General features: G+C 36.2%; 1 protein-coding gene across 6 annotated transcripts in view; it reads left to right on the top strand.

Moving 5' to 3' along the window:
• The window catches only part of CASK (peripheral plasma membrane protein CASK), a 304568-nt gene that overhangs the window by 6525 nt on the left and 270933 nt on the right, over positions 1-27110 (top strand). For all 6 annotated transcript variants that reach the window (XM_089104332.1, XM_089104335.1, XM_089104334.1 and 3 more), the window contains exons 2-4: positions 12237-12364; positions 15237-15349; positions 23286-23391. In XM_089104332.1, coding sequence (XP_088960458.1) covers positions 12294-12364; positions 15237-15349; positions 23286-23391 — 290 coding nt within the window. In that variant the 5' untranslated portion in view covers positions 12237-12293. The remainder of the gene's footprint in view (positions 1-12236; positions 12365-15236; positions 15350-23285; positions 23392-27110) is intronic.

Below are 27110 nucleotides of genomic sequence, written 5' to 3'. Positions count from 1 at the left end.
TTAGCTTTAGATCTTGTGCCCTCGGCTCAAGATCTTTGCTCCTAGAAGATGCTCTCTAATTGTATTTTTTCTGTTGCTGCTTCTGCGTTGATAGAAACCACCTCCCAGATATTATTAAGCTTCTAATCTTTTATATTCTCTCCAAAGATGCTGGTTTTCTTCCTTGACCTTCTCTTTGTCAAGTATTCTATTTATTTATCAATACAAAGTTAAAATGGTAAGTAAAAGTTGGTCATTGCTATAATGAAAACCAACAAAAGATAATAATGTAAAGACAAATATACTAGTAAAAAAAAAAAATAGAAAAAATATACTTAGTTTTTTAAGAACATGGAAGAATCAGGGATATTTCCTTTTCAATCCAAGTTTTTAAAACGAATTTTCAGAACTTAAGGACTCAGTTTCTGTCTCTTTGGTTGTTGTTGTTTGGTAAGCTGACATTCTTTAATTCAGAATTTTTCCTAATTCAAGAAGTTTAGAAGCTTGGTCCCTAGACTGGAGATCCTTGCTTCCATAAGTCACTCTTATGATTCTATTCTCTCTTCTGGCACCTCTATGTTGGTAGAGACAACCTCCAAGATTTTATTAAACTTCAAATCTTTCTATTTTGTTCAGGAGGTGCCAATTCATAAATTATGACAGTAACATCGTAATGCAATCTTCATCATTTTTTTTCAAATTAATTAAGAAAAAAACTTTCTGAAAAATAAGTTTTTAAAAGAAAAGTAAACGCCTTATTAACCTTAAGGTCAGTAGAAAAAGCAACCATATATTACTATTAAAGTAAATGAAACCCAAAATAAACAGAAATTAAATAAACAAACAGGTACTAATATAAATAAATATTAAAACGTAAAATGAATATGCAAATTAAGCTTTAAATGAAAAAATATCACAACAAACCAGAGTTGGGCTACTGCCCCCTTCCCTAACTGTAAAGTCTAAAGCCTACTGCATGATTGACACTTTATTGAAAACGAATTATATTATAAATTTTTTCTTTCGTACTTATTGTTACATTGAAAATAATAATTACAGTGAAATAAAATTTTGAACTGATGAGCTTTCAGGAATTAATATATCAAATATTCAATTTAATTTTATTAGTTCTTTCCAAGACTTTTAAAGACCCATTCAGTTTTTGCTACAAGAAAAGTTTGGCTACTGTCCCCTTCCCTACAGCAGCATTCACATGCGTGTCTATCTAGAATCTCATGTGTAGACACGTGTCTGGCCAGAAATCAATTCCTAGGAGTTGTCATTTTAGCCAATCAAGAGAGTTTATGAGGGCAAACCTTTCAAAATTATAATCCCTTTTTTTTACTGTCACAAGATAATGGATGAGATAAGCCAAAAAATTGCCTTAGTTTGCTTCACTATTATGTCTGGTGTTGCATATTTGCCTAAAATGAAAAAAACAATTAACGAGAAAACAATAATTAAATATAAGTTTAAAAATGTAAACATAGATGATGAAAATAGTGGAACTTGACACATTCTGATTGGCTGTAGTCAAAAATCCTAGACTTTGAGTTCTTGAGTCTAGAACTGGATACTTAGCTGTAACTTGTCTAGCCAAGCACCAAATTTTACTTGTGACCGGTAGTTGTCTAGAGTCTAGACCTTGATGTCGGGCCAGAAACATGTCTAGACATGGGATTCTAGCTAGACACGCATGTGAACGCCGTTTAACTGTAAAAATCTAAAGCATTCAGTGTCATTGACGCTTTACTGAAAACAGATTATATTACAAATATTTTCTCTTGTATTTATTACAACATTAAAATAAAAATTTAAATTACAGATAAATCTTGAAGTGATGAGCTTTGAGTACCTAATATCATTATATATCAGATATTAAGTCTAATTTTATCGGTGCTTTCCAAGACTGTTCAAGACACATATACTTTTTAGTAAGGCGCCAATGACACAATAGGCTAAAGAATTTTACAGCTGGGAAGGGGGCAGTAGCCAAACTCTTGTTTTAGTGATTTTTGTTTGTTTTAAGCTTGAGCTGCATATTCAGTTTAAGTTTCAGTTGCTTTAATTTTTATTTATTCATTTATATTATTACCTGTTGTATGTTTGTTTGTTATGATTGTTTATTTAATTTGTTTTCGTTTTGGGTTTCATTTATTCTTTAATAGTAATTTCTGGTCGTTTTGAGGCTGAATTACTATAGGAATTTATTTTTGCTGATCTCAAGTTTAATATAGCCTTTACTTTTCTTTAAAAAACTTCTTTTTTGGAATTGTTTTTTTAAAATCAATTTCTGATTTAAAGTTTAAAGTTTTAAAACTTTAAAGTTTTTCAACATTCCCCATTTTGAAATCGTGAAAAAAGTAACAATATTGAAGTAACAAAGCAAAGAAAGTATCAAACTAACAATAAGCAAATTGCATAACTGACAGCCCTTACCCTGTTAATCAAAGTTACTTTGTAAATCAGTAGATCAAAGTAACAATAAGCAACTTGCTTAACTTACAGCAATTGCCCGATGGCTGGGGGGTGATTTCAGCCCTGGAAGCATAGTTATTTGGCCTTTGGACTAAATTTGAACAAAATGGCTATCTCAAGATTTTGACCAGATACATTTGGGGAAAACGAGGGGGGAGCGGCTGGTTACCCCTTTATCACTTTTGACTCTAAAAAGGGAACCCAAATGAATGAGCCCCCTCCAAAGTTTACGTGACCACTCCTCCCATAAAAAATGTAACAATAGGCAACTAGCATAACTTATAACCATTTCCCTGAGGGCTGGGGTATATAAAACCCAGAACCATAGTTATTTTGGCTATTTTGTACATAGTTCATAGTTTGGGCTATTTTGAAGAAAATGGCTATCCCAAAATTTTGATTGGAAGCATTTGGGGAAAAAGGACGTAGGAGGCTGTTTGCCCTCCAATCACTCTTGATTCGTACAAAAGGGAACTAGAACTTTCGATTTAAAATGATAAGCCCTCACTGAAGTCTTTATGGCCACCTTTCATAAAAACCTTATATGCTAGCAATGGAAAGCTTGGATGACTTACAGCCCTTGCACCTAGGTTCTGGGGGTTGTGTCAACCGTGAAGGCATTGTTGCATGATCTTTGGATTATTTTGACACCTCTTCTGTAAAAACCTCATATACCCTCCAGGGTATAACCTAAAACCCTTTCCCCTGGGCTGTAGGGGTTTGTGTCAATCCTGAACACATTTTTGTATGACTATTTTGAACAAAATGGCTATTTCAGAATCTTGATTGGATGCATTTGGAGAAAAAACGATGTTGGGAGGTGGGGGCTAGTTGCCCTGTAATCACTTTTGACTCTGCATTTGGGGAAAAGAAGGTATGGAGGGGGGGGGGGAGAGTCGTCCTTCAATAACTTGACTAAGCATGGACACTGTTCTGTTTTTCTGAAGAAACAGACAAAATAAACAGGGCTTGAATGAAATAGAACAGAAACAAAACAGATCAATAAAATCAGAAGACCTATTTCTTTTTTTTTGTAAAAACAGAAAACAGCTGTTTAAACAGCTTTTTTTCAAATACCTAAAGCTTAAAGAAGAAAAAAATTGTAAATGATAAGTTTGGGTTTATTATCAGTACTATTGTAGCATTTTTCTGCCAAAAAGAAATTTTTAAATAAAGTGGCGAAAAACTGTCTATACCCATAACATCGCCATCCTTTTTTATTGTTATTTTCTTCAATTTTTCCGTTCCTTTTTTCAAAAATACGCTTTTATGTTCATACAGAATTTCCTCGGAATTTCCCCGAAATGCATACTAGTTATTTGAGACGTTTTGAAAATAAAATAATTTTCGTCCTCAAATTGCGCAGTCAGCTCAAATTCATTAGTATTTAAGCAGAGCCCATAGTTGCTTTTGCGGGGGACAGTCTCCCCCTCCAGACAATGCTTTCCCCTTCCCCCATCCTGATGCTTGGAAGCCATCTGAAACAATGTATGAAAGAAGAAAAATGCACGGGAAAATGACACTTCTTACCGCTAAGTCAAAAAGTTTCGTTGCCTCACGGCTTAAAACAACTTTTTAAGATTAATTATTTCCTAGCCAATTTGTGTGAGAGATAAATCAAAAGTAAAATTCATGCTTAAGGGTACTCTGCATATTTTTACGGTGCTTTGCGCTAGAAAATAATTTTCTAGGCCCTCCTCCGAATTCATTCGGTGTAAATATGCAAAATGAATTCAAGTAAATATGTAAAATGAAATTTGTCAAATTCTGAATTTCAAAAATCTTAGACCATTTGCTACACAATACTTTCTTTAAGCATTTTCTTCTCTTATATAGGTTTTCAAAGAGATGCAAATATAAGAAAAACTGTACTTTTTGATAACTTAGTTCAAAAATTCCGTTTGCTTTGCGGCAGAAAATACTTTTTCCAATTAGAGAGAGTGTTATTAGAGAGAGTGTTAATACTTCAAACTCTTGTTTTAAGAATACGAGTGGGCATGCTTTTGATTATTTAGGGACGTTTTCATGGTCCATTCCCAAAGGAAACGGGGTAGTGACAACCTCGACTATTAATGTTTGAGCAAGTGTAACGTGTCTTCGGATAGCCTGTGCTGCAACCTAGTTTTTTGACAGACTCCCAGCTCCCCATTCTTCTTCTCCATTACTTTCACCGCCCTCTTCCTTAGACACTGCTTCAGTTTATTCAGATTCTTCAGCAAACATATCTTCATTTCAGGAGTTTTCAGAACAAGGAACAGAAAGACCGTCTGAATCATTTTCACCAGTTGGATCGACATAGGCTAAGCTTCAAGTGGACTAAAATCCAAGAACGCGTGCAACAGATGAATGAAGATAATGTTAAAAACATAAAGTTCAGTAACGGGCTCATATCCCACAGGCTTTGTTGACATTGTTCCCAGAATCAGTCACAACGCGGAAAATCTTATCTGTCATTGAAAACTTCCTGATTGCAACTTGGATTGATGAAAGGATGTTATTAGTTGTATGAGAATGCTTATGCCTCTTGAAATGTGAAAGATAGTGGTGCAACCTCTGCTCATTTTTCATCTTCATTTGGTAATAGGCAGTGATACCTATAAAGCCAGATCCTTTTGCAGACCAACAGTGAAAAGTCATCTTTTCTGAGTGGTAGATCTTAAAGTAACCTTCTGAACTTCTTTTTTTCTGGAAGCAAAACTTATGTGACGATGGACGGTGCTTTCAAGCCCCTTGTTTTTTTTCTTTTTTTTTCTTTTTTTTTAATAAGCTGTATCATATCTGGCTTATCAAACACAGAAAGTGTCAATTTGTCCTTAAACAGGGTTTTGCAGCAGAGCACCCGCAGACTAGCTTGATTTAATCGATTGGAAATAAAGAACCGTCGTATCTCTGCTCTTCTTATTCCAGATTTCAAACAATCCATTGTCCTCTGTGTCACTTGCTTTACTATCTGGAGCCTTATCAAGGGAAGCCGCTTGACCTGATATTTGATTTTTTTAGTTGATTTGTGGTTTTTATTTGCTGCACCAGCCGCATATACTATGTCCTTGTGCATATTAATTGTATGCTTCCTTTTGGGATAGTATATCAATGTTATGGCAGAGACTCCCTAAGCCTTTAGAGACACTCTTCAGAAGTTGCTGCTAATACTTTCTTTGCTTCCTTTTCCGTAGGGTACCCAAAGAGGTGTCTTGGAACATCCAAGCCGTCATCAGAAAATGACATCATGCTTGTCTTAAAACAAAGGTTGATTTTAGGATTTTTCACAAAATTAGAAGCACCTTCTAGTAGCCTACCATTTTGAAAATTGCACCTCCAGCCAAAGATCTGACCTCTTTCACCTCAGTGACGTAATTAGGGGGAAAGGGGCAGATTTCCCCCTGAACGGTTTCTTTATGAATGGAACGGTAATATAAATGTTTTTACTTTTATAACTTTAATATATCAATTAATATTAACATTTTGATTACCAAATATGAGTATATGTATATTAAACTGACAATGCACATTCATTTGTATTTTTTTCAGTAAAGTGCAAATTATGTTCCGGCCTTGGGAAGGAATATGGATTTTGAGGCCTACTCTTGTTAATTTCTGCTTGTTTTGAGTTTGACTTGTTTATTTATTGTATTTTCTGTTCGTTTTAGGTTACATTTATTTATCGATGCTGATTCATGGTGGTTTCACGCTTGCTAGATTATTTGATTTTAGTTCTGCTCATTTTTGGTTTAGTGGAGCTCTTTACTTTTCTTTGAAAAACTGACTTTGAGGAACAAGTTTTTTTTTAATTAATTTCTGTCCGTTTTATGTTGACATAGTCCTTTCAGAGAAAAAGAAAATAATACTTTAAATCTTTTTGTTTTTTTAAGACTTTATAGTGTGGCCAGCTATTTGTATGCTGGAGAAAAATTTTCAGCAATTTTTAACAACATACCGTACACCGTTTTAAAAATCTGGACACAAATAGTAGTGTTTAATTTAGTTTCATACCTCCTCTAGTTGACCTGACATACAGAACTTGATACCATTCGCAAAAAAATCTGTTTACTTTCTTTGATAGCTTGGATACACTTACGCTATTTTGATTTGGTTAAATTTTAAGAGCTGAAGTAGCCCCGAAAGTTTGAACATAATACCCTCTGTCGTTCTTTGGATATTGCTGAGATGCCTTATTGGGAATTAGCATTATCACAGTGCATTTTTATTTAATATTAAGGCAACATTTAGTTTTTAAACATAATGGGCAAATGGGAGAGTGGGCGTAGGAGAGGGACTAGTTGACCTCCAATCACTTTCGACTATTAAAAAGGGCATTAGCCCTTTCTATTTTCAATCGAATGATCCCTTTTTTAAGTTCCTACAACAACTCCTTTGATACGAAGTGCCCTGATCTAAACAAAAGAAAAAAAAAAAAATACATTGTATCCACATCGATCTTTACTATAAGAATGTCTAGCCTTCCAATCACTTTTGACTATTAAAAAGGGCACTAGCTCTTTCAATTTCCAATCGAATGAGTCCTTTTTGAGTTTCTACGACAACGGTTTCTATAAACGCCTAATATGCACCTAGGGCATAAATTACAACCCTTGCCCTGAGGGCTGTGAGGGAGTTGTCATCCTCAAAGACCTAATTTTCAGAACTTTCAACTACGTTAAACATAACGGTTATCTCAAAATTTTGCTTGGATGTGTTTGAGGAAATGATGGCCGTGAGAGGGGCGTTAGTTGCTCTACCATCATTTTGAACAATTAAAAAAGTCACTAGCCCTTTGAGTTTCCAATAAAATGAGCCCATTTGAAGTTGCAAAGGCAATTACCGCAATGAGAACCTCATATGACCCCCGGGCATAAATTAAAACCCTTGTGTTGGCGGGTGGGGGGGGGGTTGTCATTGTCAAAGACTGAATGTTCAGAATTTTCTATTAGGCCTACGCTGAACAAAATGGCTATCTCAAAATTTTGATTATATGTGTTTGGGGAAAAGGTGGGTGTGAGAGGGGGGTTAGTTGCCCTCCAATCCATTTCGACTATTAAAAAGGGCACTAGGCCTTTGAATTTCCAATCAAATGAGCCTTTTTTGAAGTTTCTACAACAGCGCTTTCTATAAAAACCTTATATGCCCCCAGGGCGTAACTTACAACCCTTGCCTTGAGGACTGTGGGGGAGTGTCCTCCTTAAAACCTTAATTTTTCTCTGGAAATCAACTACGCTGAACAAAATGGCTATCTCAAAATTTTGATTGGATGTTTTTCGGGAAACGGTGGGTGTGGAAGAGGTGTTAGTTGCCTTCCGATCACTTTCCACTATTCAAAAGTGCACAAGCCACTCCAATTTCCAATTGAATGAGCCCTTTTCGAAGTTTCTACGACAACTTCTTCGATACGAAGTGCCCTGGTCTTATGGAAAAAAATAATAAATAATACATTATGCCAACATCGTTCTTACATCGTACTTACGACCCTTGCCCCGAGGACTGTGGGGGGAGTGTCATCCTCAGAAATATAATTTCCAGAATTTTTTAGCTACGTCGAACAAAATGGCTATCTCAAAATTTTGATTGGATGTGTTTGGGGTAATTGTGGGTGTGAGAGGGGTGTTAGTTATCCTCCAATCACTTTCGACTATTAAACAGGGCACAGGCCCTTCTAATTTCTGATCGAATGAGCGCTTTTGGAAGTTTCTACAACATCACTATCTATAAAAAAACCTTATATGCCCCCAGGGCATAACTTACAACCCTTGCTCCGAGGGCTCTGAGGGGGATATCATCCTTAAAGACCTAATTTCTAAAACTTTTCACTACGTTAAACAAAATGGCTAGCTCAAAATTTTGATTGGGTGTGTTTGGATAAATGGTGGGCGTGAGAGGGGGGTTAGTTGCCCTCCAATCACTTTCGACAATTAAAAATGGCACTAGCTCTTCGAATTTCAAATCGAATGAGCTCTTTTTCAAGTTTCTACGAAAGCTTTCAATGAAAATCTTATTTGCCTCCAGGGCATAACTTATAAACCTTTGCCCTGAAGACTGTGGGGAGATTGTCCTGCTCAAAGGTATAATTTCCAGATCTTTCAACTACATTGAACAAAATGGATATCTCAAAGTTTTGATTGGATGTTTCTTGGGAAATGGTGGAAGTGGAAGGGGTGTTAGTTGCCCTCCATTGACTTTTGACTAATAAAAAAGCACTAACCATTTCAATTTCCAATCGAATGAGCTGTTTTTGAAGTTTCTATGACAACGCTTTCTATAAAAACCTTATACGCCCCAGGGCATAACTTACAACCCTTGCCCTGAGGGCTGAGGGGGGGGGGGTTGTCAACCTCAAAGACCTAATTTCGAGAATTTTCAACTACGTTGAATTAAATGGCTATTTCAAAATTTTGATTGGATGTGTTTTGGAAAAAGGTGGGCGTGAGAGGGGGGTTAGTTGCCCTCCAATCACTTTCGACTATTGAAAAGGGTAGCCCTTTGAATTTCCAATCGAATGAACCTTTTTGAAGTTTCTACTACAATGCTTTCTATAAAAACCTTATATGCCCCCAGGGCATAACTTACTACTCTTGCCCTGAGGGCTGTGGGGGAGTGTCATCCTCATAAATATAATTTCTATCTGGAAATCAACTACGCTGAATAAAATGGCTATCTAAAAATTTTGATCGGATGTGTTTGGGGAAATGGTGGGCGTGGAAGGGGTGTTAGTTGCCTTCCAATCACTTTCAACTATTAAGAAGGGTACTAGTCGTTCCAATTTCCAATCGAATGAGCCCTTTTCCAAGTTTGTATGACAACTCCTTCGATACGAAGTGCCCTGGTATGGAAGAGAAAAAAAATAATAATACATTGTACCAACATCCTTCTTTACCTAGGCAGCGCGATTGCGCTGCCTATGATGCAATAAAACGTGCTAGCAAAAACGTATATTTCTACTGGACAAGACTTCAATAAATTTACATTCCTCTCTGACTAAACATTTAAGAAAATTTGCAATTAATAATCGGTATTTATTATGTATAGGCTAGTATGGTAATCATAGCAAGTCACTGTTATCTAGCAGCATAAATTCCATAAAAACCGTTGAATTAAAGTTTTCCTGGTTAAAGGTGCAGATTACTTCCCATGTAATGTAGGATACAGAAGCCCTATCAATAGAACCAGGATATACAGTAATAAGTGCTTTGTTTGATTCCTGCTTCACCTAGAAAGTATCTATGCAGCTTTGCTGCTCAATTGAATGAATAATATACACTACAAAAATAAATTGTTTAGTGGAACAAAACTGCATCTTTACCGTTCTCCCATTTACACACCTACCTACTCTCATCTGTCTCCTAAGCCCTAATTTTTCCTAGTTGAGTGCCATCATTTTATTTACTTCTACTGTATATTAACGCTCCAATTCCAAAAACTGTATGGAGTGTAACCACCTTTCCGCAAAATTTCATATTATGATTTAAAACACTATTTTGTAAGTTCGAAATTTCTTAATATCTCATTCTTGAATCAATAAAGGAAAATCGAGAACAGAAGAAAAACAGTTAGAAAAAAACAGAAACAGGACAAAATAATTATTATAAAAACAGAACAGAACAGGTAAATAAAAAACAGGTTATCTGTTTCTGTTCTGTTTTTGTTTTTATGTAAAAACAGAACAGAAACAGGTACTTTAAAAACAGAACAGAAAACAGAAACAGTTCCCATGCTTGCTCTTGACTCTTAAAAAGGCAGCTAGAACTTTTAAATTCTAATCAAATGAACCTCCTCCAAAGTTTATGCAACCACCCTCTCCATAAAAACCTTTATGCCCCTGGGGAATAACTTACAACCATTGCCCACGGGCTCTGGGAGTTGGTTTCAACCCTGGAGGCACTGCTATATGATTTTTGGACCATTTTGAACAAAATGGCTATCTCTAAAAATTTCGATCGGATGCACTTGGGGAAAAGAGGGCTTAGGGAGGGGGGGTAGTTGCCCTTCTATCGCTTTTGACGTTTAAGAAGGGAACTAGAACTTTCCAATCAAATGAGCCTCCTCCAAAGTTTGTACGATCACCCCTTCCATAAAAACCTTATGTGCCCCCAAATTATAGCTTATAATTCTTAACCCAGGACTTTGGGGGGTTGTGTCAATCCTGGAGGTATTGTCAAATAATTTTTGGACTATTTTGGATAAAATTGCTCCCTCAAAATTTCGATTGGATGCACTTGGGGAAAAGAGGGCATGCCTATGGAGGAGGGGAACTAGTTGCCCTCTAATCACTTTTGACTATTAAAAAGTGTGCCAGAACTTCTTATTTCCAATTGAATGAGCCTCCCCTGAAGTTTATATGACCACTCCTTCCATGTGAAGTGTCTCTGGAAAAAAATGATTATGAATTATAAAACATTGAAGCCTTATGGCCTTTAGTATTGGTAACGCTATATCCTTGCCTCTAATTATTTGTTTTCTTGTAGTCTGTAGTGAAGATCTATATCCATTCGTAACTGGGTCTTGCCAATCATGCTCTAGCTTGGTTCCAGGTGTTTTTATCAGCTTTGGAGCTTGGTTTTCAGGCTGGAGATCTTTGCTCTCATAAGCTGCTCTGCCTCCGAGCAGAACAGCCTCTGAGATATTATTGAGCTTCTAATCTTTCTATTTTCTCTCCAAAGATGCTGGTTTTCTTCCTCAGTCTTCTGTAACTTCTCCCAAGGCGCCCTTATTAATGGGTTCTCTGTCTGCAATGTTGCAGTGGTCTGTGTTGAGGCAGCATCTTCAAGATCTTGCATCTGTTGAGAATAAATTCTGTTGAGTTTGTCCACAACATTCAATATTTTTAGAATATGCTCTCTCATTAATAATTGCTCCTTTAAATTTTGTCTTGGTGTCCCACATGACTTTACAGCAATGATGCCTGGTAGTTCAAAGCCTCATTTGCTCTTTAGTTTCTATGATTTCAATTTTCCAATCTTGATAGTAAATTCAATGCAAAGCATTTTCTTAGTTGCATGGCTTCCAAATTTTATTTTGTTAAGACTGGAAGTATACATTATAAGACTTTCTTCAATTTCTATGTGAAAAAAATCTTGTCCTAAAGGGCCTGGCAGTTGTATTATTAAATATAAATAACAATTTTTAAGCATTAGCATTAGCTGTTTAGGCGGAAGCTTAAGTTTAGGTCACATTTTTTATTGCTATAACATTATTATTATTTATTTATTTCCCTCCAAATCGAGTATATAAAATACATAAAAGAAATTGCAAAAGAAAAGAGAAATGCTTCGGCAAACGTAACAAGGAATTGATTTAAAATAGGCTAAACAACATAACTGAATAAAATACGCGATCAAAAACGACAACAAACTATAAAACATTTTTTAAATTTTGGAAAAAAGGGAAAAGGTTGTGCAAGTCAGACAATTCTCAGACTTATGATAAAAGTTTTCTCTCTTAATCCTTGCTCAATCTAATTTGAATCTCATTTTAAAATCTTTAATTTCAAATCTAAAAGCTAATTCAGTATTACTAAAACAAATTGGAAAACCAAAAAAAATTTACAATATTTAAAACGGCAAACGCGAATTGAAGACAAATAGCAGACTTTAAAATCTCGAAAAAGAAGGACAGGATAGAGAACATGGTGGAGGGCAACTGCATTAAAAAAGAGAACCTAAAATATCACGACGATAGATACCACAAAGCCCTGTTATTGAACCTAATGCTTTTCTAATTTTTTCCTGAAATCTTATCCTTTGATAAGATATGAAATCTTACCTTTTTTTAAGTTAAAATTTTTGTTTCAGCATGAAATCATAAAATTGGCTTTGGACCTTAATTTGCAAGTAATAGGAGCATTGGAAATGGGCAGTATGCTTCAAGAGGAAGATGTTTTGTTTGACGAAGTTTATAACGTACAGGATATTATATCCAGGTTTGTTTTTCTACACTTTTTACAAAAAAAAAAGTTAAAAGAAAGTTTCTCAGCGTTTTGACTTTTCATTCCCAGGGTGATTTGTCGTATTTTCAATACATTTCTAGCTACATTTAAATTGAATACAGTGAAGTCAAGTGCCAGATCTATTAGCTTTCAGGAGCCTCACGGGTCTGAGGTTTTCAGTGTGTGGTAGTAGTTTGCCTATGTAGATTGACCTGTAATTAAGAAGCAGTGTAATAACCAGATTGTAAAAGAGGTGAAAAACCATTTTTGGTGATCATGGGCTACTATCTTATGAAGAGTTTTGAAAGAAAAGTAAAAAGCAGTGTTAAAACCAAAAATAAGCAAAATTACAGTCAAACTTTCATCAAACTGGCATTCCTGTGATTTGATCAATGACACTTTAAACAGACAGAAATTAACTAAAATGAACAAAAAAAGGAAAATAACTCTTTTATGCCAAGTCATGAATTCAGTTTTTTTTTACCAAGTCAGGTCCTAGCTCGTTATCATACCGGGTCAGAACTTAGTTTGTTTTCACACAGAGTTAGTCTATGAAAATACTGTCAAGTTCCATAGACTGCACTTATCTCGTTTTGTATCAACGCTGGACTTGGCTCGTTCCTACACTGAATAGCTCGTTTTTTTTTTACCATGTCATTCTGTAGCAATGGCATTCAATTCTGCAGCTTGGGCTTAGCTTTTTTTGCACTGATCCAGAACTGAGTTTGTTGTTTCAAATAGTCAGTCCACAATATTGCGGTTACATTCCACAGTTTGGACTTCGAGTGTTTTGTACCAATTTAGTATTTAGCAATGCTGCAGACGTCTATATTATGGACTTAAGAGTCAGACCACAGCAATAGCGCGAAAGGCTGGGAATTAGTTCGTTGTTGCACCAGGTCAGGATTTATCTCATTATTTCACTGATTCAGTCCACAGCAATGCTACAAAATTCTTGTACTTGCATTTTGGTAGTAGCACCCATCTTCTCTTCAGTAACGAGGGGAAGTTCCTTAGTTTAGGCTTGTTTTTGCACAAATTTGGGACTTCGTACTTTTGTCTTCCTACCTTTACGCGCATGGTACTCAGATGTACTTGAAACTTTTTGGCAACTACTTTGGGTCAATAAGGCAGAGTGGACTAGTTTTCAGAGGGCTTCTGGAGTTCAGAGCCACAATTTATGTTCCTAGTGGAAGTGCTTAGATCCATTTGAAATTTGGGAGGCAGGTACCCCTAGTCAAGGAAACATTCCGCAAAAAATTTTGAACCACCGACCCTCACGGTCCTAGCCGAGTGGATTGGTGTGCTAGATTTAGGATTCTTTTTCCGAGAGGGTGAGGGTTCAAATTCTAGTGTACCCAATTATTCGGTTTGGGACGGGGGGTCAGTGCCGTGACTCTGTAAGGTTAGCCAGAGTCGATTCAGCTCTAAATGGGTACCTGGAGAAATCTGTGGAAGATTAACAGGAAGGGTGTGTGAAAGCACAGGATTGCTGCCCCCCCCCATTACACTTCCTGGTCGAAGGGCCTTGAGACGGAGATCAGCACCGCAGGTTTGGACCTTAAGGGTCTAGTGCCGCGTCCTTTACCTACTTTTACCCTCACGGTTCTGGCGCTAGTAGGCTTCAAAGTTTTGTACCAACTTTTGAAATTTCGAAGCCTCCAAGCACAGGGACTGTAAGAATCAGCCGTCTTAAATATCCTGAGGAATTTCTTCTTGGCCAATGATATGGGGGTACTGAATACAAATTGGATATAGACACTCGCGCAGAAGATAGGTACGACTTAAATTTGGTGCAAACATCTGAAAATCCACCTTTGTCCTTTTGGTCCAAAATAACTACTACATACCTATCAAGTAAATCAAAGCACTCCTTAGTGCAAATGTCGGAGAAAGAGCATGCAGTCCTAAAATTAATTTTTGACATCTCTCATTGGTAGTTGTTTTCTTCATTACTTGTTGACTCAAGAAACCTTGATTTAAAATAGAAACGAAAATTAAAGATGTTTAATTTGTCTCTGAGCAAAACTGTGGCAAAAGCTTTGCTAGAACTGTTTTGTCGAGTATACTGTCCAATACTATAACAAGTAACTTATATTTGTAACAAAGTATTAGATATCAAGTACTTCTATAATTTTTACTTAAATATCAAATACATGAACAAAAATATATTGAAGTAGTACTTGAGATTTAATCACATAGGCTGTCCTTGGATAGGAGCTTGAGTACTTTTCTAAGTGCTTTATAGAAGTGATAGATAAGAAAAAACTTGAATTTTTATTAATAAAGACTGAACCGTGTAGCCAGTAATTCTTCAACTATCTGAAACTAATGTGTAATCACTAATATTCACGTCTTCAAAACTAAAACAATGAATGAAATACAACAAACTGCTCAGGGATATGCTGGATACTACTGGTTCTTCTTCCTGATTAAGAACTGGCCATTTGATTTGATCATTGCCAAGCACTCAAATATGACATCTCTCAACAAATATGTCAGTTGAGAAAGAATGGAATCTCCTAAGGAGAAACGCCTTTCAACAGGCTCTGAAGGAGACAAAAGACATTTGTACTTTCTGAAAACTTTGCAGACGTGAGGTAGTCCTTAAAATTTGTCACCCAAGAACAGGGCTGTGGAGTTGGTCACTTTCCACTCCACCGACTTAATATTTAGTCCACAGACTAAATATTACGTGCTCTAACTCCTAACATTTGTTCAAAGAAGTAAAAACTCCGACTCCAATATTCCTGCTAATTTACTGTAGAATTAATAAGAGATATTGATATTAATGAGAAATCTTTGTTAAATTTCTCAGCTATAATGCAAACTAAGCTGATGAGACTTAATTTGTTCTCTTTACCAGGGGTCCATGTTCTGTCATTCGAAAATGTGTCCACAAAGAAACAGGAAAGACATTTGTCGTGAAAATCGTAGACGTTGCCAAGTTTACATCAATGCCTGGCCTTAGTACTGAAGGTAAGGATTTTATGTCAGTCAATTCTCTTATTTATTTTTTTGCTGATTTATGAGTTTGCCAAAGCTTTTGAAGTGTAACGGCAGGGAAAAGCTTTCTTGTTATGATATGGTTTGGAGAACGTGGCTCCTCTAAAACGGCCCATTAAAGGATCAAAAACACTTAGTTGAGGCTCAGTCTCCCCACCGACGGATCCAGGGGGGCGATCCCCCCCCTCCTAGACGGGCTGTAATTTTTGTTTTTTGTTTTACTGCACTTACGGAAGTCTGCATTAACGCATGTTCTAACTACTGTAACTAGACTCTAAAACCTTTTTACATTACGTTCATTCCCCAGCTTTTCCTCCACTGCGGTTTCCTCCTCGAGTATTTCTCGCCTCATAGCATAGCAACAGTTTACCCGGTAAATTTTAGCTAGTTCTCGCCAGTCGCCTCCTTATTCGAGACGCAACCCAGCCGGTTCTGAATGTTCTGAAATGTCAAAACAAACATTTCGTTACAGTGTATAGTGAAATTTGAATGTGCTTCTGTCACGAGGACTTTCGTCGTTTAAGCGATATTAATGTCGGGAAAACGCGGACAAAAGACGCTTGACAGCTTTGTCATTTCAAAGTCTCGCAGAACGGATAGTGTAACTGTAACTGCAAGTAGCTCTTCAATTAGTTCTATTGGAAGTGGCGAAAATGGACAAATTACGGACACTTTGCAATCTTCTTTAACCCCGTAAGCGTTCAGAGTGATCCTCCAACAACACCCCCGCCCCCTGCATTGTTTTCAGAAAAAGATATTGGGATCCACATCGGTGCAACACATGCCATTAACGATCGAATGAGGTGCGAGCTTCTGGAGAGGCCATGGAAATTGCCGATTGGATACCAAATGCCGCATTCTGTTCATTTAAAGATGGAAAAGATGAAAAAAGGTACTTGAACGATTCTCATTTGTAGAGTTTCCACTGACTTGTATATTCTGCTGCCCAGAAAGGCCTTTTTGTCAGAAAATTTGCCAAGTTACTGGGAAAAGATGGAGACCTGACATACATGATACTTCCGAGTACCACCGTGACGTAGTAGAAGCCGGAAAGTCGTTTCTAAGAGCCTACTATTCTCCGCGCGAATTTGTTAATAACCGCGTTAACGTAGAGCGAGTGGAGCAAGTAACAGAAAACACAGATAGGCTAAAGCCGATTCTGGAATTAATCATATTTCTAGGAAGGCAGAATATTCCAATGAGGGGCCATCGGGGTCATGGCAGCTTAAACTTGGATGACACGCCGCTTTCCAACGAAGGAAACTTCCGACAACTACCACGTTATCGTGTTAAAAATGGTGACAGTAAATTAAAGGAACAACCGGAAACATCGGAAAAAAAAATGCTACCTATATCAGCAAAACAACTCAAAACCAGTTGATTGAGTGTTTTGCGAAAGAAGTCATAGAGTCATTCTAGAGAGAGTAAAGTCAGCAAGATATTACAGCATCATTTTCGACATGTGTGTCACATTCATCGCAACTTAGTTTAGCTCTCTGTTATTCCTTCGATAACCATCAACGCGATGACTTCATAGGTTTTGTTGACGTTCATCATGCCACCTTTGAAAGTTCTGCTGCAGACAAAGGGCCGACTGTCAGCGGAAAAGTGGTTGACCAGTTAGTTCTAATCCTCTTGAAAGAAATGGGTTTGAATCTACTTGACTGTGTTAGAATGGGGACGGATGGGTGTGCAATGATGGTCTCAAATAACTATGGTGCTGTAGTGAAAGTTTAGAAAAAAGCTAAAAACGCGTCTCGTTGTCTCTGCTTTAATCATGCCCTGAGCCTTTCTTTTTCAAGAAGCTCAGCTATTTCAAGCATCAGAAATACCATAGGTATTATAAAAGAATTTTCTACATTTTTTAATGCATATGCGGAGAGAAATTACGTCTTGAATAAGGTTCTGAAAGCTAAGCTCACGGGAATGTGTGAGACGATGTGGATCGAGTGGCACCAGTCACTTATGCAGTTTGTGTCTGAACTTCCAAAAATCATCCAGTCTTTGGAACAAATCAGTCACTGGAGTGAATCAGTAACCGCCCCGAAGGCAAAGACACTTGTGACAGCGTTACATAGTGCGGAATTCGTGGTTTCCCTTCAATGCATGCGCAGCATTTTTGCTGTGACCTTGCCTCTTAGTCGGCTATTCCAGAAGAAGACTTTGGACTTGGGTGCTGCCGATGGCTCGTTTCCGATCTTTTGGATGTTTTGGAAAATTGATGGAAAACGTGTGACGAAGAGTTCGCATTAGTATTCGAACAAGAAAAGAATTGTCAGATGAAATCCAATGGTCTGTTGAAGTTCCAAGGGTTACACATAAGCAGGTTCATCAAAATAGTCCTCCTCATGCTACGCCTGAAGAATATTATCGACGTGCTGTTCTTCTACCTATGCTCGACTCAGTCATAAGTGACTTAAAGAGCCGATTCTCAAGAGACACGCTGAACTCTTTCCGATTAACCCTACAGCTGCCATCAAATATTGTGCATTTTACTGATGATTTGCTGCAATCTTCCACAAAAGAGATTTCTAGCATGTACTGTCAACTTCTTGGCTTAACCGTGCTGTCTACTAGCGCAAGGCTTGTTTTGGCAGAAGCGCAGGTGTGGAGAAGTAGATAGCTTCGTGTTAAAAGAGAAGGAGGTATTTTTCCTCGTTCAGCGGAAGAAACTGCCAAGGAATGTGACAGAGACCTTTATCCTTATGTCAGCTCACTTCTTGCTATTTTCATATCTCTTCCAGTGAGCGTGGCATCTGCCGAGCGAAGCTTCTCAACTCTACGCAAACTGAAAACCTGGCTTAGGGCACAAATGGGGCAAACTAGACTCAGTGGTTTGGCCCTCCTTAATGTGCACCGTGACATCGATATCAGCATTGACAGGGTAATCGACAGGTTTGCGACCAGTGGACCCAGGAAGCTTGAATTGTTCTTGTAAATAGTTATCAGTTGATCAAGTACAGTTTTTATAAGCATTATTGTAATATATGGAAACCTCATTTTCGTTAAATAAGAGACCGACAGGGGCACTTAAAACGCCAAAAAAGTCAACCTTGTTTGGCCGACAAAAAGGACACTACCCCCACTCTTTTCGGTAAGAGTCGCCCCCCCCCCTAGAACGAAAGGTTGGATCCGCCCCCTGAGTCTCCCCTACTATGAGACTAAAAAGGGTATAAGATTCCTTGATTTTTGATTGGCTTGATATTTTCAAGAACCGATGCCTGTGCAACTTGGACTGGAGATTTGGGTGGAGAGTAGGATGCAAGGGGACCTGAAAATGGGTGGAAAGTCTTGTTGATTCTTTTCAGTTTGAAGCATACTGTTGTCCCCCAGTTAGCTTATTGTCTAGCAAGTCCCTAGGCCAAAGGAACTTATCATAAAATGGAGCGATAATTTGGGGGTACGGTCTCCCTAAAAATAATGTCCAAAAAGGGACAAAACATTTTTGGATCGATTGGCTCAAAACTTATTTTTAAGTTTGCGGGTTAAGAAGGCATCAATGCTCAAGAAAAAAGAGAGAAAAAAGAAGAAAAGCAAATATTGGTTCCCCCGAAAGAGGTTCACAAAACTGTTTTTCTCAACGGCTTGAAGCTTACACCCATCCCATTGTAAAAGAAACAATAGAAAAAAAAAAAAAAAAAATCTTTCTTCCAAAAAGAGCGCAAGTATGTTTTTAAAATGGCTTAAAACATACAGCTACAAGTTATGAGTTAAGGGGACCCTAAAATACAAAACAAAATTTAGATCAGGGGTATGGTTCCTCTGAAAATGGGGCCGAAGTATGAAAACGGTTCTTTTCGATAGACTTCTAACAATCAATGATTGTTGCCTAGGCTGGAGCTCTACATATTTTTGATGGGTATCAGGGGACCCAAAAATGGTTTGAAAACCTTGTTGTCCTCGACCAGTCTGAACCTTACGGTTGGAAATCTCTGGTTGAAGTAGAAAAATATCTTGGGTCAGATGGGGCCCAAAAAAGAACCAAATTTTTTTTTTCGAATACTATTTTGAAAAACTGCCTATAAGTATTTCCTGGCCAACTTCAATATGCCAAGTAGATGGGGTCAAGAGAACCTTAAAAAGAAAAAAGACAGAATAGACTGTCGATTTGCAGAATCTTGGCGCAATATTTTTCTTTGTCTCTCCTATAGTCTACCACCCGATATAATGTATCGGGTGTATGGTCAAATATTGCTTGTTGTTGAAATACGCTTTAGATTAACTTTACTCAAATCAAAGCTACACAATTCTCCATTGGTGGAAAAATGACACAATTCCAAGATGCGGTGTTTTGAATTTATTAACTATGCAAAACTGTACTTCTTATTGATAAGTCTTCAGTCTTAACTAAAAAATAGCAATATAGTAAGTACTTGAGATGTAATTCTATTTCAAAAAGGCAAACATAAAGACGAAATTTGAAAACTATGTTGGCTTATCAGTTATTGACGCCCAAAACTGGGCCTACAATGTTTTCATCTCTCATAGGCTTGAAACTTACAGGGCAGTTAGTGCGGGTCAGTAAACCTCAACGGGATCTAAGTATTCTGAAGTTTTTTTTTTTTTTTTTTTTTTTTTTTTTTTTTTTTACTAAGATGAAGCATTTTGAAGTTTTAATGTATTGATATCTGCCACCTGAAACTGGGCAAACAATCTAGTTTTCTTCAATTGTCTTAAACTGTACAGGAAATATAGATAGGGACAAGGGGAGCTCAATGAAGACAAAACCTACGGGAAAGGATTTGGTTTGTGATGACTGAATTAGGGCCATATATTCTTTGTCTCTGGTCGACTTGCGACTTACAGGATATATACAATAGACAGAACAAACCTAAAAGTAGAAAATATTTTGAAAATTTCTAGGAATGTAAGTAGATCATTAAGACGAAATTTTAAGGAGACCAAATATTACTTAAAAACCTTTGCACAAAAAACAACTGCTGATTGAACATTTTGACTGAATATTAAATTTTGGCCCAAAATTCAGATTACAATCTAATATTTTAATTCTCAAACGAAAAGACTGAAAAAAACGTAAAATATTCCTACAATTAACCTGTAATAAAACTACAACAGTTAAAAAAGGGCATAAATTAGTTTAGAAAACGTTTCTAAGAAAGTTGTTCTTCAAAGCAAAATAAAGAACCATATTAAAATTGTAAACGAGCAGAAATTTATTCATACAATAGTTCTAACTTGAAACGAATAGAAATGGCCATAAATAAAAAAATTACACCCAAAACGAATAGAAATGAAGAATTAATTCAAACTTAAAAATAGCAGATACCGGTATGGATGAGTAAGTGGATCCTAAAACAAACAGAAGTTAAAATGAATGAAGAAGAAGAAAAGGGGTTTTACTAAGAGAAATAAACACATTAACAACGAACACGAAGTTTATAAACTTGTATGGGTAAAAGGCTTGGGTAAATGGTCGACTTGGACCTAAAACGAACAGAAATTACCACAAGTAACACCGAAAAATCGAAAATTGCTGAGACTTCCAGGAATTAACAACATTCTATTTTAAATAATCAATTTACTTTCATTACTTTTCTCCTCTAATCTAGGATTATTATCTGGATTTTCTGCTTTTATGTTGTAGATGTTTTGACAAATAAAAACCACACTACTCAAAAAGACACATTGTTTTTAGGAAAAGGCAAATGACATTCAAGTTGTTTTTAGGGCTTGAGAAGGGGAGGGTAGCCATACCCCTACTTTCGGTAGCTCTTATTTGTAATAACATGATTTGCCTCGTGAAATTGTTTTGTAGCTGTATTAATGTTTATGCTGTGACAAGATAAAGAACCGACTGTTGGAAATACAGATTCATTTTTAATAAAGTACAAATGAGGTTCTGGCCTTTAGGAGGTTTAAGGGGCAGTAGCCTTGGTCTAATTTGGGGCAATTTCTGTTCGTTTTAAAGTTAATTTGATAAGTCATTGTAACTTCTGTTCTCGTTTTAAGGAATTATCTGTTCATCCGTAGCAGTAACTGTTATGTTTATGTCCGATGTTACTTTTTAATTTTAATTTCTATTTGTTTTGGGTTGCAGTTGATTATTCATGGTAGGTTCTGTTTGTTACAAATTCAATCATCTGTCTGTATAAAAGTGATTTAAAGCTAAACTATTATAGCTATATGTATAAATTAAAACTGGTTTATTTTAACTAAAAATTTATTAAACTAAAATTTATTTTGTATTAAACTAAAAATTCGACGGCATGAAGAAATGGTATTTGCATAGTTTTGCGATTTAGCAGATGACAAACACGCCCACTTCCTAAAACGGTAATTGCACAAATAACTTCATTTATTTATTTTATAAATTTTAATTTGGTGTACTATAGAGGGTGGAAAGTCCAGGTGACTTATGGGGGGATTGGCAAAGTGTGACCGAATACTCTTTGGCTAGAAGGAATATAAATATTATTATTAGATAAAAAGTAATGTCTTGCTTTTACAGAAAAAACGGAAAAATTCTTTAAATCGAGTTGGATGACCTTATATGTACTCGCAAATCTGTGTACTCCGAATAAAAGCGTACTTATATGTAACTCAAAGTCTAAATCAATTGGCGTTGATCGCATAACGTTATGCACAAAACTTGTCCCATTGAAAACAGGGGTCGAACATGGAATTTGACTTCTGGTTGGCTCAAATTCTTTTTCGTCCGAGTTGGGCTTCTAAATATGTAGCCTACTACTATGTAATTTGTCGAAAAATATACTTTTTCGTAATTTTCTGTTTTTTTCTTGGGTTTGGCAAGGATAGGCTGATTACCTAGCCCACAAGGGCAGCCTAAATTCCCAAAGGCTTTACACCTTTAGGGAGCAATTTTGGACTTATCTCCCTTTCAATCTAAAATTATGTTGCAAAAGCAAGAATTTATGGATTCGAATGCTAATTTTGATATTTTCGCTCTAGATTTTATTTCAAAGTCAATGACATCTATAGAGTCGGATTGCAACGCTGTCAAAAAGGGAGATATTAATATTATAGCTCTACATGGGGTGAGGATATTGGACCCCCCCCCCTTCGACGACAAAAAATTTGAAGTTTTTATATAAATTCAGAGCATCTCTCTGTAGCTGTGTACGTAGAAGCCTATTGCGGGTAGGATTTAGTGTTGGTTAATTTGATTTTTGTGCCTACGGACGACCCAAAAGTGCAGTTTTGTTATTGCGGCCTCAGCATCCTGGCACGAGCGATCTTGCTTTCCTCTCCCTTCCCCTGTCCGTTTATTATTATTACTGTTCTAATAATTGACACAGGACTTATATAATAAATTATTTGTCCATCAATCGAACATATAGAAAAAATATGCAATTTTTTCTGTTGGGCTCTAGAAGATAGCTGATACGACAAAAAAACAAGCCGAGTATTAAATACGTGTCATGAGAAAAAGGTAAATCATAACAAATGAAATTCGACTCAATTTGAAGAGCCTTACATTATTCCTCGAGCAGATCAGGCTTAAGACTTGAGACTCTTGAATCTGACGGATGTCTGTTGTAAATATTCTAATTCTACCAATTGTCTTGTTTTACCTTCTTCATATGAACGATATGGAAAGACATTGTAGTTCTTGTCAATATCTTCAATTTTGAATGTGCTTAGAAAACACATCTAAAGTAGGGTGATATATTTATTTAAAAATTTATGGAAAACAAAGAAACAAGAAATATTTATCTTTGTATTTGGTTATGTTTCTTCCTGGCTTTTTAATTCATAACATATTAAATCTTTGTATAGCTGATCTTAGTTTCTCAGTGAAGCCACTTGTTGGAAATCAATCAAAGTGGCGGAAAATTTTATTTTCGGAACTTGGAGCTTTTAAACAGGATCTCTTAAGTATCTCCTATTAAACAATAATTAGTTTTCAAATCTATTGAATTTTTTTCAGATTTAAAGAGGGAAGCAACGTTATGCCATCTTCTCAAGCACCCCCATATCGTTGAATTATTAGAAACCTATAGCTCAGAGGGGATGCTTTATATGGTCTTCGAATTGTAAGTTTTCATTCTTTCATATCAGTTACTTTGAAATTGATCCCACATGAATATTGAATAAGGCTTTCCATGAAAAGCAAGGCTGAACATGAACAATGAGCAAACAATCATAAAGACAAAAGGAAACTTAATTCGAACCTCAATTGAAATGAAGAACGTTTCCTAAATTTTAAACCAACACAAATTACTACAAATAAGGGTGTTGTTGCGGCCCCCCCTGAAATACTTACTTTGAAATTAATTTAAAACTTAGTTTTGAATTAAAATTCAAGTATGACACTAGTTTATTCCCCTGTAGTTGTATTTCTGCTGTAAAACAACGTAATCTCTGATCCAACTGTACCCTACTTAACAAGCTTCAGTTTCTTTTCTTTAGGTATACGAAGAAACTTGTTTGTCTCTATGCCTTTTTTCAAATTTTGAAACTTCTGCGTCCTTAATCAAAGACTCAAAATCTAAAGGAGATTTAAAGCCAAGGATTTTTTATATCTAAATTGAATAGTTTGTAGATATCCGATCTGCAATCTACTATGACTTGAATTTTTGTTTTAAATTGTCCATGGTGACGAACCTTAAATGCAAATTAACGGGTTAGTTAATTATAATTCTGTTGTCAACCGCACTTCCGGAATTATAAAATTTCTTTTTCAGTCTCCTCTGAATTTGATTTTTAACAGTTTTGTTAATCTTGTGTTCAACCTAATACTTTTCAAATTTGAAAATAATATCGTTATTTTACATATGGGGAAATTTTTTCAGGATGAGTCGGCGGGGGGGTGGGGGGAGGGAGGGCAATTCTGCCGAGAGGAATTTTCCATGTGGAAATGAATTTTGTTTGCATGTCTTTCCGACTCTTTGCATTTGCAATCAAAATAAATTGAATAGGTAATTTATATAAATGTAGGGTAATTTTTCGCGAAAGGATTTTCATGGGAGAATTGTCTGCAGAGGTGGGAGAATTTTTAGCGGAGAAGTTTCTGTGGGGGAAAATTTTCAAATACTTTAAAACTTAAAAACACAATTTTATTTGTACGCAGAGGAGGGAATTCTCTGTTAAGGGGGAGTTTTCTGCATGTGAGAATTTCCCTCGAATTTCTTTTGTTTTCAGATTTCAGCAACCAAGGGCAGATCCAGGATTTTTTTTCGGGGGGGTTCTAATTTTTGACTTTTTTTTGGGGGGGGGGGTTACTAATTTTTGACTCAGTTTTCGACTAATTATACTTATTTTTACCTAGGTTTTACTAATTTTCGACTTATTTTCGACTAGGTCAAAAACTTCGGGGGGGGGGGGGGTCAAACCGGGTAACCCCCCACACGGGTAACCCCCTCAACCGCTTTGTCTTCAAGCAGTTGATGTGGAAAAAGAGCTTAAAAGAATAAAAAAGGGTAGTTTTTAAAAACTATTGATACAAAAGTGGAAATAAAATGATTTTGGTACTGATATAAAGATTGAAAATTGAGATAACTAGAGAATTCGTTTAAGCTTACCTGCAGCTTTGGTTATTCAGGCATCAATTCTTCTTTAAGTGATATTTTGACATGTCTTTTTCCGTGTCATTATCAGGCTTTTTGCATTTTTAGTGTTTTTGCCAAAACATGAACAAGAAATTAAAACCACGGACTGTCTGCAAAATAATCGCCGAAAATGCAACATAATACAAGAAATATCAAACTAAAAAAGGTTGCCTTACTTATTTTTGAAGAATCTGAAATTGCAGCTACCCATTGTGTTCTCAGGAGACGAATTGTTTCCGGTGGGGGAGTAGAATTGAAAGTAGACCTCTTTGGTGTGTTCAAATGCTGTGACTCAATGTTGTAACTAAAAAAATGTCCTTTTTTTATATCGAATAATATGGTATCAAAATATTATGATTGGCTTAAAAAAATATATCATTAAAGTATGACTAACCTGTTGAATTAAAGCACACTTTTTAATATGAAAGAATAAGACAGTAATCTCTCTTTTTCTCTTCGGTTCTGTTATAGGTTATGATATACTTTCCTCCACTGTTCTTTGTACGCATTTGCTTTGTGACTTGGACATCAAATCAGCACATAAAAAAGCAAACAAAAAAACACGCATCTAAGTTTTAGTGAATTGTCTTTGAGCGATTGGTACAAAACTGTTGATTTTGACCTCATAAAATCAATGAGCTTGTTCTTCCGACCCTCCCCTAATTCCTTCTAGAACCACAATATCGTCCTTTGTAAGTAAAAGGAAATACGAGTCTTAACATAGCTCTTTTATTGAGCCCTTAAACATCTGTATAATGTTTCAGCGCCCCACTACCAGCGACTAGGTATAATCATAGCAGGATGAAGAAAAAGGATACGTTACTGTATCTCATCTGGAAAAGTGGCTTTCCTTGTTGCTCAAGATAGGGGACTGTAACTCCCCGAAATGGGTTATTGGGTAAGGTGATTCCGATGGTACGGTTTTCATTCTGACCCGACACCATTTTGTGAGATTGCAGACTATTTCAAAGCTCTTGCAAGCATGTTTTTAAAACTAACTTTTATCACTAGGATTATTCAGAACAAGAGTTACCGTTTCTGAATCATGTTCAAATGGCAATTCTCTGACATTCTTTTAAACGCTTTTTAAAATTTTTGGTTACTATGGACCAGAATTTGTTTTGACTAGGTAGCCCCTTGGGGGGAACCTTGATGACCTTGGCATTTATGAGATCCCTTACAGTTCTGGCAGTTTCTATATATGCCGGACTATGAAACCCCTAGACCAAAGGACAACAGAACATGCTGACTTGAAGAGAAAGCTACTAGATAATGACAAGTTTTTTACCCTTTTATTCCTGATCTTTGAAAATTCCTCTAATCCTAATGCTATGAAAAATTATGATGGCCTAAGATGTTATCCTCTTAAAAATTAAATAGAATCTTTGAACAAAATTGAAATAATAAGAATTGAATAAAAGAATTGAAAAAAAGAAAAAAAACTTAAGAAGAGAACTTTAATAAGTTGGCCATGGGGGCTATAATCTTTGGATCTCTCTTAAGATTTTGCTCTCTAAAGCTATTTTTTTTAGATACTATATGAGAGAGGAAAGGGTAGAGCATTGAAGGAGACACAGGTTTCCCTCTGATCGCTGTTGTCTCTTAAAAGGGTACTAAAACTTTTAAGTTACAATCGAATGTGCCCTTTCTAGATTTCCAGAAACAATCCTTTTTATAGATCAAACATTACTTGTCAAACGTTTACTGATTGGTTTTGATTTTAATAGTCTTTGATTTTATGAATTTTTATGGTTAATAAACATTTAAGACCAATCCCTAAACAATTTCCTAATGATCATGATTCAAAAGACGAACAGCGTGCTTGCACTAACAAATAGGGATGGAGAAGCTTTGAAAGAGCTAAGGACCCATGGGTCGTAATTTGGGTCCTTAAATCATACAGATTAAAAAAACTAGCATGACTACGGTCCAATCCTGTTAAAATATATCAATTCTTTTTTTATGTGAACTGAAATTAAATAACCACACTTGAAACGAACATAAAGCACCACAAATAAGGAAATTGTTTTTGCCACTCTACCTCCCCCCCCCCCAAGGTCAAGAGGGACAAATGCGCATTACTGAAGACATAATAGACCACTTCAGTTAAAACCAAATTTCATATAAATTTTATAGCAATTGGTATAGAAAACAATAATGATGAAAGCAACGTCTTTTAGAACTTAAAAACTGAATGAATTGTT

Source organism: Artemia sp. Qi Xiang Cuo, chromosome 18 (genome assembly GCF_049724085.1).
Source record: "Artemia sp. Qi Xiang Cuo chromosome 18, ASM4972408v1, whole genome shotgun sequence".
NCBI classification, from domain to species: domain Eukaryota; kingdom Metazoa; phylum Arthropoda; class Branchiopoda; order Anostraca; family Artemiidae; genus Artemia; species Artemia sp. Qi Xiang Cuo.
The sequence above is the reverse complement of the archived record's forward strand: the minus strand, read 5'-3'. Positions and strand labels throughout refer to the sequence as shown.